The 14,102-nt window shown below is 33.0% G+C and overlaps 1 protein-coding gene across 2 annotated transcripts in view; it reads right to left on the bottom strand.

Moving 5' to 3' along the window:
- Nucleotides 1-5,898: 5,898 nt before the first annotated feature.
- The window catches only part of LOC111053460 (polycomb group RING finger protein 3), a 20,952-nt gene continuing 12,748 nt past the window's right edge, over nucleotides 5,899-14,102 (bottom strand). For both annotated transcript variants that reach the window (XM_022340360.2, XM_039426581.1), the window contains exon 6: nucleotides 5,899-7,759. In XM_022340360.2, coding sequence (XP_022196052.1) covers nucleotides 7,634-7,759 — 126 coding nt within the window. In that variant the 3' untranslated portion in view covers nucleotides 5,899-7,633. The remainder of the gene's footprint in view (nucleotides 7,760-14,102) is intronic.

The raw sequence follows: 14,102 nt of genomic DNA, 5'->3' as shown, positions 1-14,102 counted from the left end.
AGAAAATAGAACACGCATTATTTCCTACTAATCAAGGAGCACATACCTCTCTTGAATGGAATAGAATTCAAGTAGAATAGGTAGTATAAGAGATGACATTGAGCCAGTTGAACAATAGCCGGTTAAATTTTAATCATGATTAATTCCAAGAGAACCAATCAGGAAAGCCGTCTTATCAAAAAGGCTTTCTCTGATTGGTTCTTGTGAAATTAATCACGTTTAAAATTGAACCGACCTATCTATATTTATGTGTCTTACAACATCCGATAAATCTTTCTACCCACAACAGAGCTTAATTTTGTTACTTCATACAATAATTCATTTAATATGAAATGTTATAAAAGTATCTCAATAATTTTTCTATCCTTTTCAGGTTGATAACAGGACCTGATTATATACCAGGCCATCTGCACAGAATTAGAATGGTGAGCAGTGGTCCAGGCAATGAATGCTCAAAAAATGGTATAGAGGGAAATGTTTGGAAGACAATTTTTGACCCCAAAGTTCTGTTGAGGGTAGTAAGGGGGTGGTTTAAAGGTACCATTTTTTGGTTTCTCGCATAAAACTCAAAAAACTATGTACCTTAAGGAATGGACTGTCATATTTGTTCTACAACTTTTCTTATAAATCCTCCAGATTTCTAGATATCCGCTCTTGAAGGTGTCACATTTTTGAAAAAAAAACACGTTTGCCAACATTTTTTTTTTTAAATCCATGTTGATTATAAGCTTATGGAGCATTGAATTCTCTACAATTTGAAGTATAATTTCACACTTTTACGAATTTCCCTACACCTTTTGCAGCAGCTTTAGTTTTAAGTGTGAAATCTCCATTTTTGCAACAATAGACCAATTGACAAAGGAATTTGGAGGGAATGTCAAATCAAATTGGTTTTTATTATCATGATTTCAGGGTACAAATATTCATATCATACAACAACGTTACATCTTCTGCAACCAAACAATCATAAATGAAACTTACAGTTGAACTAAAAAATTAATCATTATAACTAAATTTAGTTGCTATTATATCGTAGCTACAGAAAATACAACATTATATTTTAAAGAACTTCATGAAAACTCTCCACAAAGGCAAAGCCTGTGTGTGGAAGAGGGTCTTGGCGATGATTGGCTAACGTCGGACTGTCCCCATACTTGCATCTATCACATTCTTGAGTAAACCAGGTATTAATATCAGAGAAAATTTGAAGTTTAAAGGATTTTAAGTATAAAAGATGTAAACATTTAGAGTTAAATTTGGACTATCATTACACGACATTTGCTTTATTTATACAATGAATGAATTATCACTTCTATATTTGTCCTCCCAATCTCCTTTAACCAGTCATTAAGATTTTTTTATAAATATATGTATTAAACCAAATTTTTGACTTCGCAGCTTTGTTGAGACTAGTAAGGAGGAGAAAATATCAAAAGTCCCCATTCCTAACTCATGTGCTAAGGGGATGAGGGTGGTTTAAAATTTTCATTTTTCAGTGTTTTGCTTTCACGCTCATTATCTTGGGAACAAAGCGTTCAACAGACATAACTCCCGAGATATTGACTCTAGAAGGTGTGTAATTGTTAAAATAACAGGTTTTTATCCAATGTTTTGATCTTTCAGGGATTATAACTGTCCAACAATGCATCATAAAACTTATGTGTATCTAAGTTTTGTAGAGCATTGAATTCTCTTTGAAATGATATATTATTTCACTGGTTCTCCTTTAATTGTTATAGCAGCTTCAATGAAGGAGGTGAAATTTCCATTGCTACAACAAGTGTCAACTCAGCGGTTCCACACCTTCAACAGAGGGGATAAAGATGCACACTTTTGCTTTATTCACCTACTAACTAGTGCAAATCAAGCTGCAGAGTCAAAAATTATGTCACAAACACCCCATTCAAATGTCATTGTCAAACGATTAATTGTTGCAGCAATGAAAATTTCACCCCCTACATTGAAGCTGCTATAACAATGAAAGGAAAACTTGGAATAGTGGAATAATGCATCATTTCAAAGAGAACTCAATGCTCTACAAACCTATGATAAGCATAAGTTCTTATGATGCATTGTTGGAGAGTTATGAGCCCTTAAAGAGCAGAACTTTGGATAAAAACCTGTTATTTTAACAATTACACACCTTCAAGAGCGAATATCTCGGGAACTGTTGGGAATATCACAAAATTCCACTGAACAAAACGTATAGAGAATTTATCAAGCTTCATTTGTGAATAGTTAGTTATGTCGGTTGAACGCATTGTTCTCAAGATATGATCGTGGAAGCAGAACACTGAAAAATGCACATTTTAAACCACCCTCATCCCCTTGGAAAATGAGTTAGGAATGGGGGCTTTTGATATGTTCTCCTCCTAACTAGTCTCAACAAAGCTACAAAGTAAAAAAATTTGTTTAAAACATTTCCTCCAAATTCCTTTGTCAATTGGTCTATTGTTGCAAAAATGAGGATTTCACACTCAACACTAAAGCTGCTGCAAAAGGTGTAGGGAAATTCGTAATAGTGTGAAATTATGCATCAAATTGTAGAGAGTTTAATGCTCTATAAGCTCATAATCAGCATGGATTTTTCCCATGCAAACTTGTTTTTTTAAAAAATGACAAACCTTCAAGAACGGATATCTCAATATATCAATAACGAAAACTAGAGGAGATATTATAAAAAAAGTTGTTGACTGAATATTGTAGGAAATTATGTAAGCTTTAATTTGTTATATGACAGTCAAGTCCTTAGGATACATAGTTTTTGAGTTTTATGCGAGAAACCAAAAAATGGTACCTTTAAACCACCCCCAACTTCTTATCACAGGGAGTAGGGGTGATTGTTTACTTCCTTACAGAACTTAATAGAACTGCAGGGTCAAAAATTGTCTTCCAACTTTTCCCTCTATAACCTTTCCTTGACTGGCCTAAAGGGTCAAGCCACATGAAACGTTTTTTCCAAGCTTTTTTCACTGGAGGCGTTCGACTTGGCAGGGCAGGAAGCTCTCCGATTGGCTGATTATCAGCTGATTGGATTGACGTTCGGGTAGGCCTATCGCAACACACAAACGGAACGCGAGCAGTTCGCAGGTCGCAAATTCCGGTTCGTGCGCGAACTTGTGAAGCTCACGTATTTTAACGTAGTATCAGCATTTGTTTCTGAGCGTTATGAAAATGGAACGAATATGCATTGCAGAAAAGAATGAAAGTGTGATGACATTTCAATTTTTTAAATGCTTTTCAAAGCCATGAATTATCATGGAATCAATGAAAAAGGGTACTGTATACTTCTATTTTATTTCAACTTTTTTGCTTCAATTAAAACCAGGCAAACTACACAAATACTTACGTATTATGCTCTGTGGGTATATGCCATGTGCTACATTCCCTGCCTAAATCCCCCTTAGATACTTGCATGCAATTCATTTGAAGAAGTTAGACATAAATTAAAATGTCGGTCTGATAATATATATTGACTGCATGATATTTCCAAGGCCGAAGTGCCGAATATAATGAACTATATTATTATAATGATTTATACATTATAATAAAAATATAATTGAAATGAAACATTTTTTCATTCTAAAAATTACGTTAGCCTATTCAATAGGCAATAAATTTTTCTTTTAAGCGCAATATTATCACCAGAATATTGCGTTAGCAAGAATAGAAAGAAATGCAGTCCGCAATAATTACCTGATTGGGTTTGCCGAATAAACAGACAGAGGAACGTGATGTGAAAGACTACCATGTGAATGTAACAACATGTCGAAGAAGAAGGAGGAGGAGGAGGGTTGAACAAGAAGGGAGTGAAGGTTGAAAACAAGAGTAGGAGCAACTAGCTAACGGAGTTAACAAGAAGTTTGTTGAAAACTCCATTTATCTGCCTTGTGTATGGAATACAGCGGCGGCAGTTCAGTAGTGCCCTGCCCAGTAAAGGTTTGTAAACAAGAGAGTATCTTCTTACAAGCTAAGAGAGCCATGACATACAAGGCTATGGTCGTCGTCTTTGTGCCGAGTTACGAACTACGTATCACAACTATCTTGTTACGCTATGTCTAAACCTCTTTGTTTCCTAACAACTCAATACCTGTCCAAGTAAACAACCACAAAAACACGCGCTCATCGTCAATGTTTCAATTCCCGTCAGGAAGGATGTTGACAGTATTTTTGACGTATGACGTATCATTCTCCAGAGCTGTACAGTATTAATATTCATGAAGCTTATGGGGCAAAAATACAGGCATTCCACACAGGAATCCATTAAAATAACTCAGTATGAGTAAATCAAGTCAAACTAAGAGGAACAATAATATGCGGAGTAATAGGTACTTGTGTTGTTTGGCTTGTCTCTTCATAGTTTTCATTCATCGCAATATCATATTCTAAATTGGTCTTTGCTTTATTATATTTGCTTTGTACTTGTAGTTCTTAATATTCATAGGTACTCTCAGTAATGATTATAATTCAATAATATTATTATACTATATTTCAATAATAGAAATACTCAATGATTTTAAGCTGAAGGTGCTATTTCATGTTGTAGGCCACTTAGGCCTACATATTTTCGTAGGTTTTATTCTGCTATATGATATTTTCTTTTATCAGTCTTAAATAATTTAGTATAATATATTTGGTGTGTGATATTTTTGTTCAGGTAACAGTTTTGCGTTCTTATGCCTGTTGTTTCCAAAGTTGTATTGGTTTTTTACCTAATGAATAAATTAATTAAAAGTGCAGTGAATTACCTCAAGGGTGCCCCTTCCCAAACTCAATCACGCATTTTTAGATGTCGCAACTTGCGACTAAATTTTGGGGAGATTTTTAGAAAAAAAGGGAAAATGGGGGGGGGGACTTTTCCAATATAGGCTAGTTTTTATGTACCTAAATTGATGCCAAATTTAGGGGGGGATTGTGCGACATGGACCATGGGGGGGATGGGCACCCCTGATAAGTCTCCCTTATCCGAATTTGATAATACTGAAGTAAGTACTACACTACTATGACTGTACTGGTTATTCACTCCACAGCTCTGCTTTTTCACTGGAGAAAAACACCAACACTAGGCCTACACCAATTATTCTACAAATTCCCGGGCTGACAAATAATTTTTGAATAGTAGCGCTCATCCAAATTCTATCTAGCTGTTCACCCTGTTGTCAATATTTGCAGTAGTAGAATTCTTCCGGGTGAGTTACAGCATTTAATTTGGATTATCGTTCAATAATAATAACCAATTATTCTGATGTTTTCTTTCTTTTGAACCTCCTTACTACGATTTATAGAGGTAGACAAGATTAAAAAATCGCAAATAAAAGTCATCATTTAAATCTCATTCATCAATAAGAAGTGCTAAGCTCTACAAATTCAGATCAGAATATCTTGCAAAAATGTTATAAAACGTAAAACAGTAGGCCTAGGCTATACCTGTAAAAACTGAATGCTGTTTTCATGATTGATTTTTTACAAGTTTTTTAAAGCAGATTGGACTAATCAACTCACATCATTTCGAAAAATTATCGGCGAATAATTTCACTAATCTGAGTGAAATAAATAGCAAGCACTATTCTTACTTTTGTGAAAGTTAAGAATAAATAATCTACCTACTTTTGTTTGACTTATGCTGTTATTGTAGAATAACTATTGGAAAAACCTTTGTACAAGGAAGAACTGTCTTTCTTTATATTTTGTTACAGTACGAGGTTGTACTTGAATATTGACTATATCAAGGTTCATAAGGTTGAGAATACTACTGTAAATATGTGAGCTCTTCGGTTGACCAAATAATAAATAATATACGCATTAATATTTTCAGCCTACATACAACAAAATGTAATGTATAACAAATAAACAATTACCAAGGAAAATGGGAGCCAATTGAAAAATGGAATACAAAACTTTTAGTTCTGTAGAAAACTTTAATACCAAAATAATAAAGTATATTTGAAAATAATGAGGTAAGAATATTTCTAGAACATAAGTATGAATCTACAATCACATAGTTCATTGATTTTGCCAAATGAAAAGTTCAAAATCATAAGTTGATAAATATTGGAACACAATAACTTACATTTAACGTTTAAAAATATAACAGTACATGACAAGCATATTGACAGACAGAATATGACTTATAAATATTAGTAATGACTTCTATTTTCAATTGATGGGGAAGTAAAAAGGTATTGCAAGGAAGTAAATAATGAATTAAAGATTCCAATTTATTAATGTAATCACGCTCCAGTATAGCTTCTTGAATAATAATGTTTCTTATATTTTGAAAATTCAATATTTCCTAACCAATTCTACAGATTAATAAATTTTTGAATTCATATTTGGCATTTATAACGAAAGCCAAGTTCTTGGAAACTGTAATTTAATAATGATGAATTGTTTCCAAGGTTCATTATATTGCAAAATAAATTTATAACTGGATAATTTTTAACCATATCAGACCGATTATGTTCAACACCAGATATATTATCAACTATTTTTTTTACCCCCAGTAATCAAATAGATGTGTGAATATACTGAAGATTCCAATTTTGAAAAATATGAGTTGGAAGTTGAACTCTTATTTAAGGCATTTATTTATTTATCATGGATAAAGCTAACGTCGAATAAATTCATGGAATGGTCACTTCAGATAGGTCACTTTATGCATTTATAACTCTTGGTTCCCGGTCATTGATTTCCAGCTCATTATTTTCTCCTAGCTTCGAGTTGGAAGAGCCGATCCCACAATTAATGAGAAAAGGCAAGAAGATTATATTGGATTACAACCATTTTATACCTTTCCTTCAACTGTTAAATTTTACATAGAAGAATAACCCATTTCAATTCATTGTTTGCTGATTTGGCAACTTGTCTTGACTGGTACTCAACTTGAAGTTTCTCTAGAAAATACCACTTTCTAGTAGTATTCAAGTAGAAAATCGATAATCAATCCATATATGACACAAAGAGATAGTTTAAGCGATCTATTCCAGTTGGTACACAGGAAAGACAGAACATAATTTTAATGAACAAGAATAAGGAATACGCTACCTTATTACATTGAACTTACTCAAGTTGGTACAGTATTTGAGATAAAACAAAAGTCCATTAATTCAGGCAAATTACAGTAAAGCATAAGCCTCCTCTGATTGGTAAAGGTATGAATGGAAGATTGAATAAGGATAAAATAAAATAAGGGATGTAGATACATAAATATAAATAGACAGTAGGTTATAGCAGAACGCTACAAAACTAAATAGTTAAACTTGAAATGGCAAAATTGGTATAAACAATAACAAACATAACAAAATAATCGGTATCACTATGAAACATTCATCTTAAAGTTATTTTTATCTAAATATAAAGATTCTCATGCTCTTTCTTATTCTGACTAATAAAAGAGTTCCAAAAATCAACTCTCATTCCATACTTTCTTAACAAAAAAGGTCCATTACTTCAATGAATACAAAGCTCATATACATGAAAAAGATTCAGTTACTCATTGCTTGAATGAACAGGATTTTCATATGCGTAAAAAAGGTTTATGGCTATCAGTCAAAATGAAAAAGTGCATTGAAAACATATTACATTATAATCATCACAGAAGGAGTATAGCATTAATACTAGAGTATTGAATCGGTCACAAGTCTAGTTTTTGCCTGTACTCGAGTAGGAGGGGAGGCTCCTTGAACCTCCATCTTGTCACATACACAAACTTCAGCGTGTGATCCTTCCCCAACAGCTCATCACTGCACAAGATGTCAATCTGAAAAAGGAACAGTCATGATTGAGACTTTGCAAGAGTCGTTCGGTAGAGACAGTTGCTCCCTTATCAGTAGTACTTTGTCACCCTGTGTTCAAATCAATCGGGGTTTGTGTTCAATATTTCTGGTGACTCGTTTCGACAAAACTTCTTTCAGTAAAATACGTGAGTTTTTCCCCCGTTCCGTTTGATTTCCCAAGTTAAAAGTATGTCTGAGTGTACTGTTTGTAAAACTTCAGCATCAGCACGTAATGCTAAAATTATTTGCAGTGATTTTGATGAATCGTGTTATGGAAACTGTGTAAATATGTACCTATGAAGTTTTGAGGAATGTGTGTACTGCTCTAGATTTAAATATACTTCCAGAGAATATTGGTGTCTGTCATCGCCTGAAAAAGATGCTAGATAGTAATCGTCCTGCTGGTATCATAGTGAAATTTGTTAGGAGAGAGGAAAAAATGAACTTAATTCACAAGAGAAAAGTGAAAAGAAATTTTTCTGCTCGTCACTTGGGTCTCAAGGTTCCATAACATCTAGTTTATATAAACGAGTGTTTGAGTCGAGGTAAGAAGAAGCTCTACATTGCAGCGCGACAGGTGAAGAAGGATTTAAGGATACGCATATCTCTGGGTGCAGAATGGTCACATCCTCACGAGGAAGGAGCAGGGATCGCAGGTGAAAAGAATAACATCTATGGACACTCTAAATTCCCTGTGAGAACGACTTATCAACATAAGAACTGATAAAAATTTAATTTCTTGTTTCATTACATTTTTGTTTTCAATTATGTTTTTGTTTTGTTTTTTGATTACAGATTTTTATAGAGTCGATAACTTTTCAATTAAACATTTACTTTATTCTTGCTATACTTTTTTTGCTATTATAATCGATGAGTGACGATTCTTTTGTAGAGTTCAATGATCTGTTGGAGGTTGAATATTTTACCTTCATTCAATGATAGAAATTTAATGCTAATAGGCGATATAAATTTATGCTTACTTGAATCTTTTCTGAGTAGACTTTAATGAGTAGTGGCGGTTTCACGCAGCTAATAAATTCTCCCATTCGTTGTAATCGATGTATAGATCATATTTATTTCAGGTCAAGAGACAATATATTGTCTCAGGCCCATGTACAGGGTGACACAGAATAACGGGAACTTTTAAAAACGCCATAAAACAGTAGTGGTAAGGGCAAAAATGATTTTTTTTCAAACTAATGTAATGTACAAGACTTGCCATTTGGGGAATTATTAATAACATCTATCACTTTCAGACAATTACTTCTTTAAGATGGCTTCCTTTTGAACGAATACACTCTTGAAATCTGTGTTGACGATTCATTGATCGCTGCTACATCTGCGTTTCCTGGTCCCATGATCTGTCCACCTGCGATTTTCTGTTTGTGGAGCTATCTCAAATCAAACGTTTTTACAACTTGACCAATAGCTGTGGTTGAATCAACAGACAATTCAAAATGAAATTAACAATATCCCAGCTGAAATGTTGCAGCAATCGTTCAGGAATCTCAACACACATTTCAAGAGTGTATTCGTGCAGGAGGCAGCCATCTTGAAGAAGTAATTGTCAAATGTGATAGATGTTATAAATATTTCTCAAATGGCAAGTCTTGAACATTACATTAGTTTAAATAAAATCATTTTTGCCCTTCCCACTAATGTTTTATGGATTTTTAAAAGTTCCCGTTATTCTGTGTCACTCTGTATTATCATCTGGTCGTAGTGATCATGATGCAACTATCTGTCTTTTAAAATCAAATATCGGGGACCGAGCTTCGCTCTGGAGTATAGAAGCATAAAAAATGTATTACGATAGAAGAAATTATAATAACATTCATAAAATTCATACAGAAATGTTCCATCTAATAACAGTAAATTGAGATTAATTCCCAGAGGAATGCAAAAATTTCCCTCACAAAGGCCCAGTTGCACAAAAGCCAAAAAGCTTTTAAGCCAAAATGTTGAATTTTAATCCTGATTAACTTACGCGTGAACCAAATCAGAGAAGACCATTTCAAAAAGATGGATCTACTGGAATTAATCAGGATTGAAAATAACCCGGCTTTTTTACAACCGGAACTAAGTACCTGATTGAATGGTTACAAAAGTTCAACAGCTGAGTCATAATTTTGACAGTCCCACACACATGAACTCGCTCACTCACTTCCATCACCAACAGACGACGAAATAATTATTATCAGATGTCTTTCCAAGGATGAATAATAATTATCCTTTTAATGTCTTTCAGCGAATTTTTCCAGGGATGAGACCTAGTGCAATCGAATCTTTATATTATAAACCTACTATGTTCTGAATTTCGTGAGAATCGTTAGAGCCGTTTTCGAGATCCGGTGAAATACAAACATCTAAACATATAAACAGAAGTTGCTCGTTTAATGGTATAGGATTTATTTTCTATCAAATGTCAAACCGTTTTATTGTACAAATCAGAAAATTAAAACTATTATTTATTTATTCATATGCAAATACAATTCAGGTAAAAACAACAGCCATTCACCCAAAACTGCTTTAAGCCTTAATTTGGAATACACAGTCTAAATATAACTTACGTAACTTAAATGATAACTTAATTCGCACACAATTTTGAGTCCAAAAAATGTATCTACTACAATTTTGAATTTATCAGATTAATCAATTTCCAAATATGAATCCAAACTAGAATCTTCCTTCACAATTGCAAAAAATATTGAAAATTTTTCTCAAAACCAACATTATACTCATGTAAACATCAAAACCTCTGAAAATATATCAACTGCATCACTCTCATATGACCGCCATCTTAAATTTTAATATTAATAGAACTTTACTTTCTAACCTTTTGAAAAATGCAGTTTGGACTGAAGTTTTCAACACAATGAATGTGTCTGATGGATTTGATATATTTTTTTAAAAAAATCACGAAATAGTAAATAAAGCCACCATTGAGGGTTGAAAATTAAATAGAATAAATTTCAAGATTTTGAAACCCTGAATGACGGTTGAGCTATGTACAAGACAACATAATAGAAATTGGTTATATAAGAAAGTAAAGAAAAATCCAATGAACTTTAAAATGAAAAGAGAATTTGACATTTTTGCATTTAAATTGAAACAGGATAATGCAATAGGAAGAACCAATACTATCATAATTTGTTTGAAAGGAATAAAAATAACCCACGAGAACAATGGGATACAATCAATAAAGTTTTGGGTACAGCGAATAATAAGAAAAATTCCCTAGATTCAATTAGGACATTTGACAATCCATATTTAACTGTTCAGCAACCGCTTGAAGTAGCTGAAGAGTTAAATAAATTTTCGTCTCAATTGTAAAAAACTTACCGATCAAATCGATGACTCTAGAAATTTGAACCCTTCTGATCATAATAAAGTGTTTCCTCCACTTTCTGTGCAAAACTCTTTTTTATTTTTCCTTACTTGTGTGAATGAGGTAAAACGATTAATTTCTCTATTGAGTCAAATTAAAGCATCTGGAATTGACGGTAACTTATCTTGGCGTTAATCGTTGAACTCTCCAGTGGTTTCATAAGTCCTTTGCTAACTTATTTGATCAATCTAAGTATTGAAAGTGGTGAATTTTCCGCATGCTTGAAGAGGACCATAGTCATCCCATTATTTAAAAAAGGTGATTGCTTGGACTCAATTATAATATAATTATAGGCCTATTACATTATTATCTGTGTTCTCGAAATTATAAAAAAATAGTTAAAGTAAGAATTCAAAAATTGTTCTATTTAAATAATTTTCTGAGTGAGAACCAATATGGATTTATTGAGAAGAAATGTACAGAGGATGTTTTGTTATCTTTCTGTTCAGGAATTTTCAATGGGCTCAACAAAAACTTAAATGTCTTGGGCCTGCTCATTGATATAGCTAAGGCTTTTGACTCTGTGGACCATAACATTCTTTTGCATAGATTGAGGGAGGCTGAAATAAGAGGCATTGCTTCAAACTGGTTCAGAAGTTACTTGGTGGGCAGAAGTCAGTGTGTTCGGGTTAAGAATGTTCTGAGCTCTTACTTGACCATCCCATGTGGGATACCCCAGGGCTCGGTATTGGTACCAATTTTATTCCTGGTGTATATAAATAAATTATGCGCAAGTAATCTGAGTGGAACAGAAACTTGTTTTGAGGATGATACGGCTCTGCTGTATTTTGAAAAATAAATTGATACTGCAACTTCTAAGATGCAAAGTGACCTGGATTGGCTAAAAATTTGGTTCTCAGTGAATAGGTTGACTAAGTAAAACCAAATTTGTACGTTTCTCTTTGAGATCAAAACCCATCCTGCAGGTTCCCTTACTATTCAAATGTGGTGTCTGCCTATCAAATCATAATGATTCTTGTGTAAAGATAGATCAGGTGCAGAATATCAAGTATCTTGGTTTAGACCTTGATGAGAACTGCAATTGGAAGGTTCACGTCCAATCACTCAAAAAACACATGAATATGATGCTTCGTAGATGTTATTTATTGAAATTCATTTGCCCTAGTAAAATTCTGAGATCTGTATATTTTGCTATTGCAAATAATATGGGCTTCAATATGGGTTAAGCTAAGGGGGGTGCATATAAAAAAAATTAAAATCTATACTTTTTGCACAAAAAAGACTAATTAGAGTGATGACATCATTACATAGGAGAGCTTATTCATTCCCCTACTTCCAGGTCTTGGATATATTGTCTTTAAGGCATTTATATATTTTCAGGGTCTTGAGAATATTCTTTTCAAGAAGTGGTCAGATAACAGGGAATGCCTTAGTTTTCTCAAACAAATTGAGAGACAGAAATTTGGTTGTTGTGGCAAACCCTTTAAGTGATGCCTTCAAACGGAATTACGATTACAGTGCTCCAAATTCCTTTAATAAGTTACCTTTACATATTACATCCACGGGCTCACTGGTAACATTTCTGAAGAAATTAAATCACTTTCTATTCAATTTCGATTTTGATAAGATTGAGGAGTTCTTTTCCACATTAATTCTTTTTCACAGCGTTTTGTGAATTTCTACTATTGCTTCCTACGGTTCTAAATTTTTTCTGTCCCAGGATTTTTCATGAATACATTATTACTCTAGTTTATATATAAATATATAAAATCTCAAATTCTTCTTAATTTTATTTATTTTCCTAGAATTGTATTATATTTTTTGGTTTCTACAAATAACTTTCGTAATGTTCACTCCTTTCAATTCGTTTTCTGTAAATAGACAGAGCTTCTTTTATTTTTTGAGGCTCTGTCTCTGCAAAGGTCAAAATAGTTTAATTTTCAGAGTAAGTAACTTCAACTCAGCAAATAGCTAATGAAGTACATTAATCATAACTCTAACAATAGATAATGTTTTTGTTAGTTTTGATTTATTTTCATTTATATAACTTGAATCAGAAGATAATATTTTATGATGTATTTTAGTTTATTATTCCGTTCAAAATTATTGTACTGATTTGTTTTAAGAATAGTTCGTTCTTTTTTGTTTGTAAATTAGTGTCAGTGTTATGAATAAATTTCAATTTCTAAAATTATTCAAGACTCAAAAAGCAAGCAATAATTTGTGATTTATGTATTATTAAATAAATAAATGGAATGAATAACAACACTATCCTCCCCGCACCACCTATAACAATTATATTATATTTATGTAGGAGTGTACTATATATATAATTAGGAAGCGATTTGTTGTGGTCGCGCTTATAAACTATCAATAAGATAAGTTAAGATCCATGCGCCTGCTACTACCGTTGCAAGGGTCACTACTTTGAAAGTTGAACCCCTCTAAATACAATTTGAGTTTTAAAAATTATCATTAACCACGCACAAGCCTAGAGCTCATGTGAGTATCAGCCCCAGCAAGAAAAAAAATAAAAACAATTATTAGTAAACAACTTATGAAAGTAGCATACGGAATAACCGGGATTATAATGCATACTGAACTCCCTCTTTCATTTATAGATGATAAAAAATCTCATTTGGATAAGATGTCAAATTTTCAACCACTTATTATGAGGTCAACAAATTCTGTTGACTGTTATAGATCACAATTTTTGGAGAATTTTCTGGGGACAACCGACTCCCTCTTTTTATGAGAGAGCAAAGCAAGAAAAAAGATGATACCTGAAAATAATTTGTCAAAAAATTGAGTGACTTGCCGAATAGTATAGAATGAAAGTGCAGAATGATGGTACTATAGTAGAACGCAATGATTGAAAAGTGTTTTGTAGAGCTAACATGGAGCTTTACAATGGAACTTCGGAATAGAAAGGTTAGAAACAAAGGAAAATGAGAACCTTAGATGAAATAATAGAATAG

Source organism: Nilaparvata lugens, chromosome 4 (genome assembly GCF_014356525.2).
Source record: "Nilaparvata lugens isolate BPH chromosome 4, ASM1435652v1, whole genome shotgun sequence".
Classification (NCBI taxonomy): Eukaryota; Metazoa; Arthropoda; class Insecta; order Hemiptera; family Delphacidae; genus Nilaparvata; species Nilaparvata lugens.
This window is presented reverse-complemented; position numbering and strand designations above follow the sequence as displayed.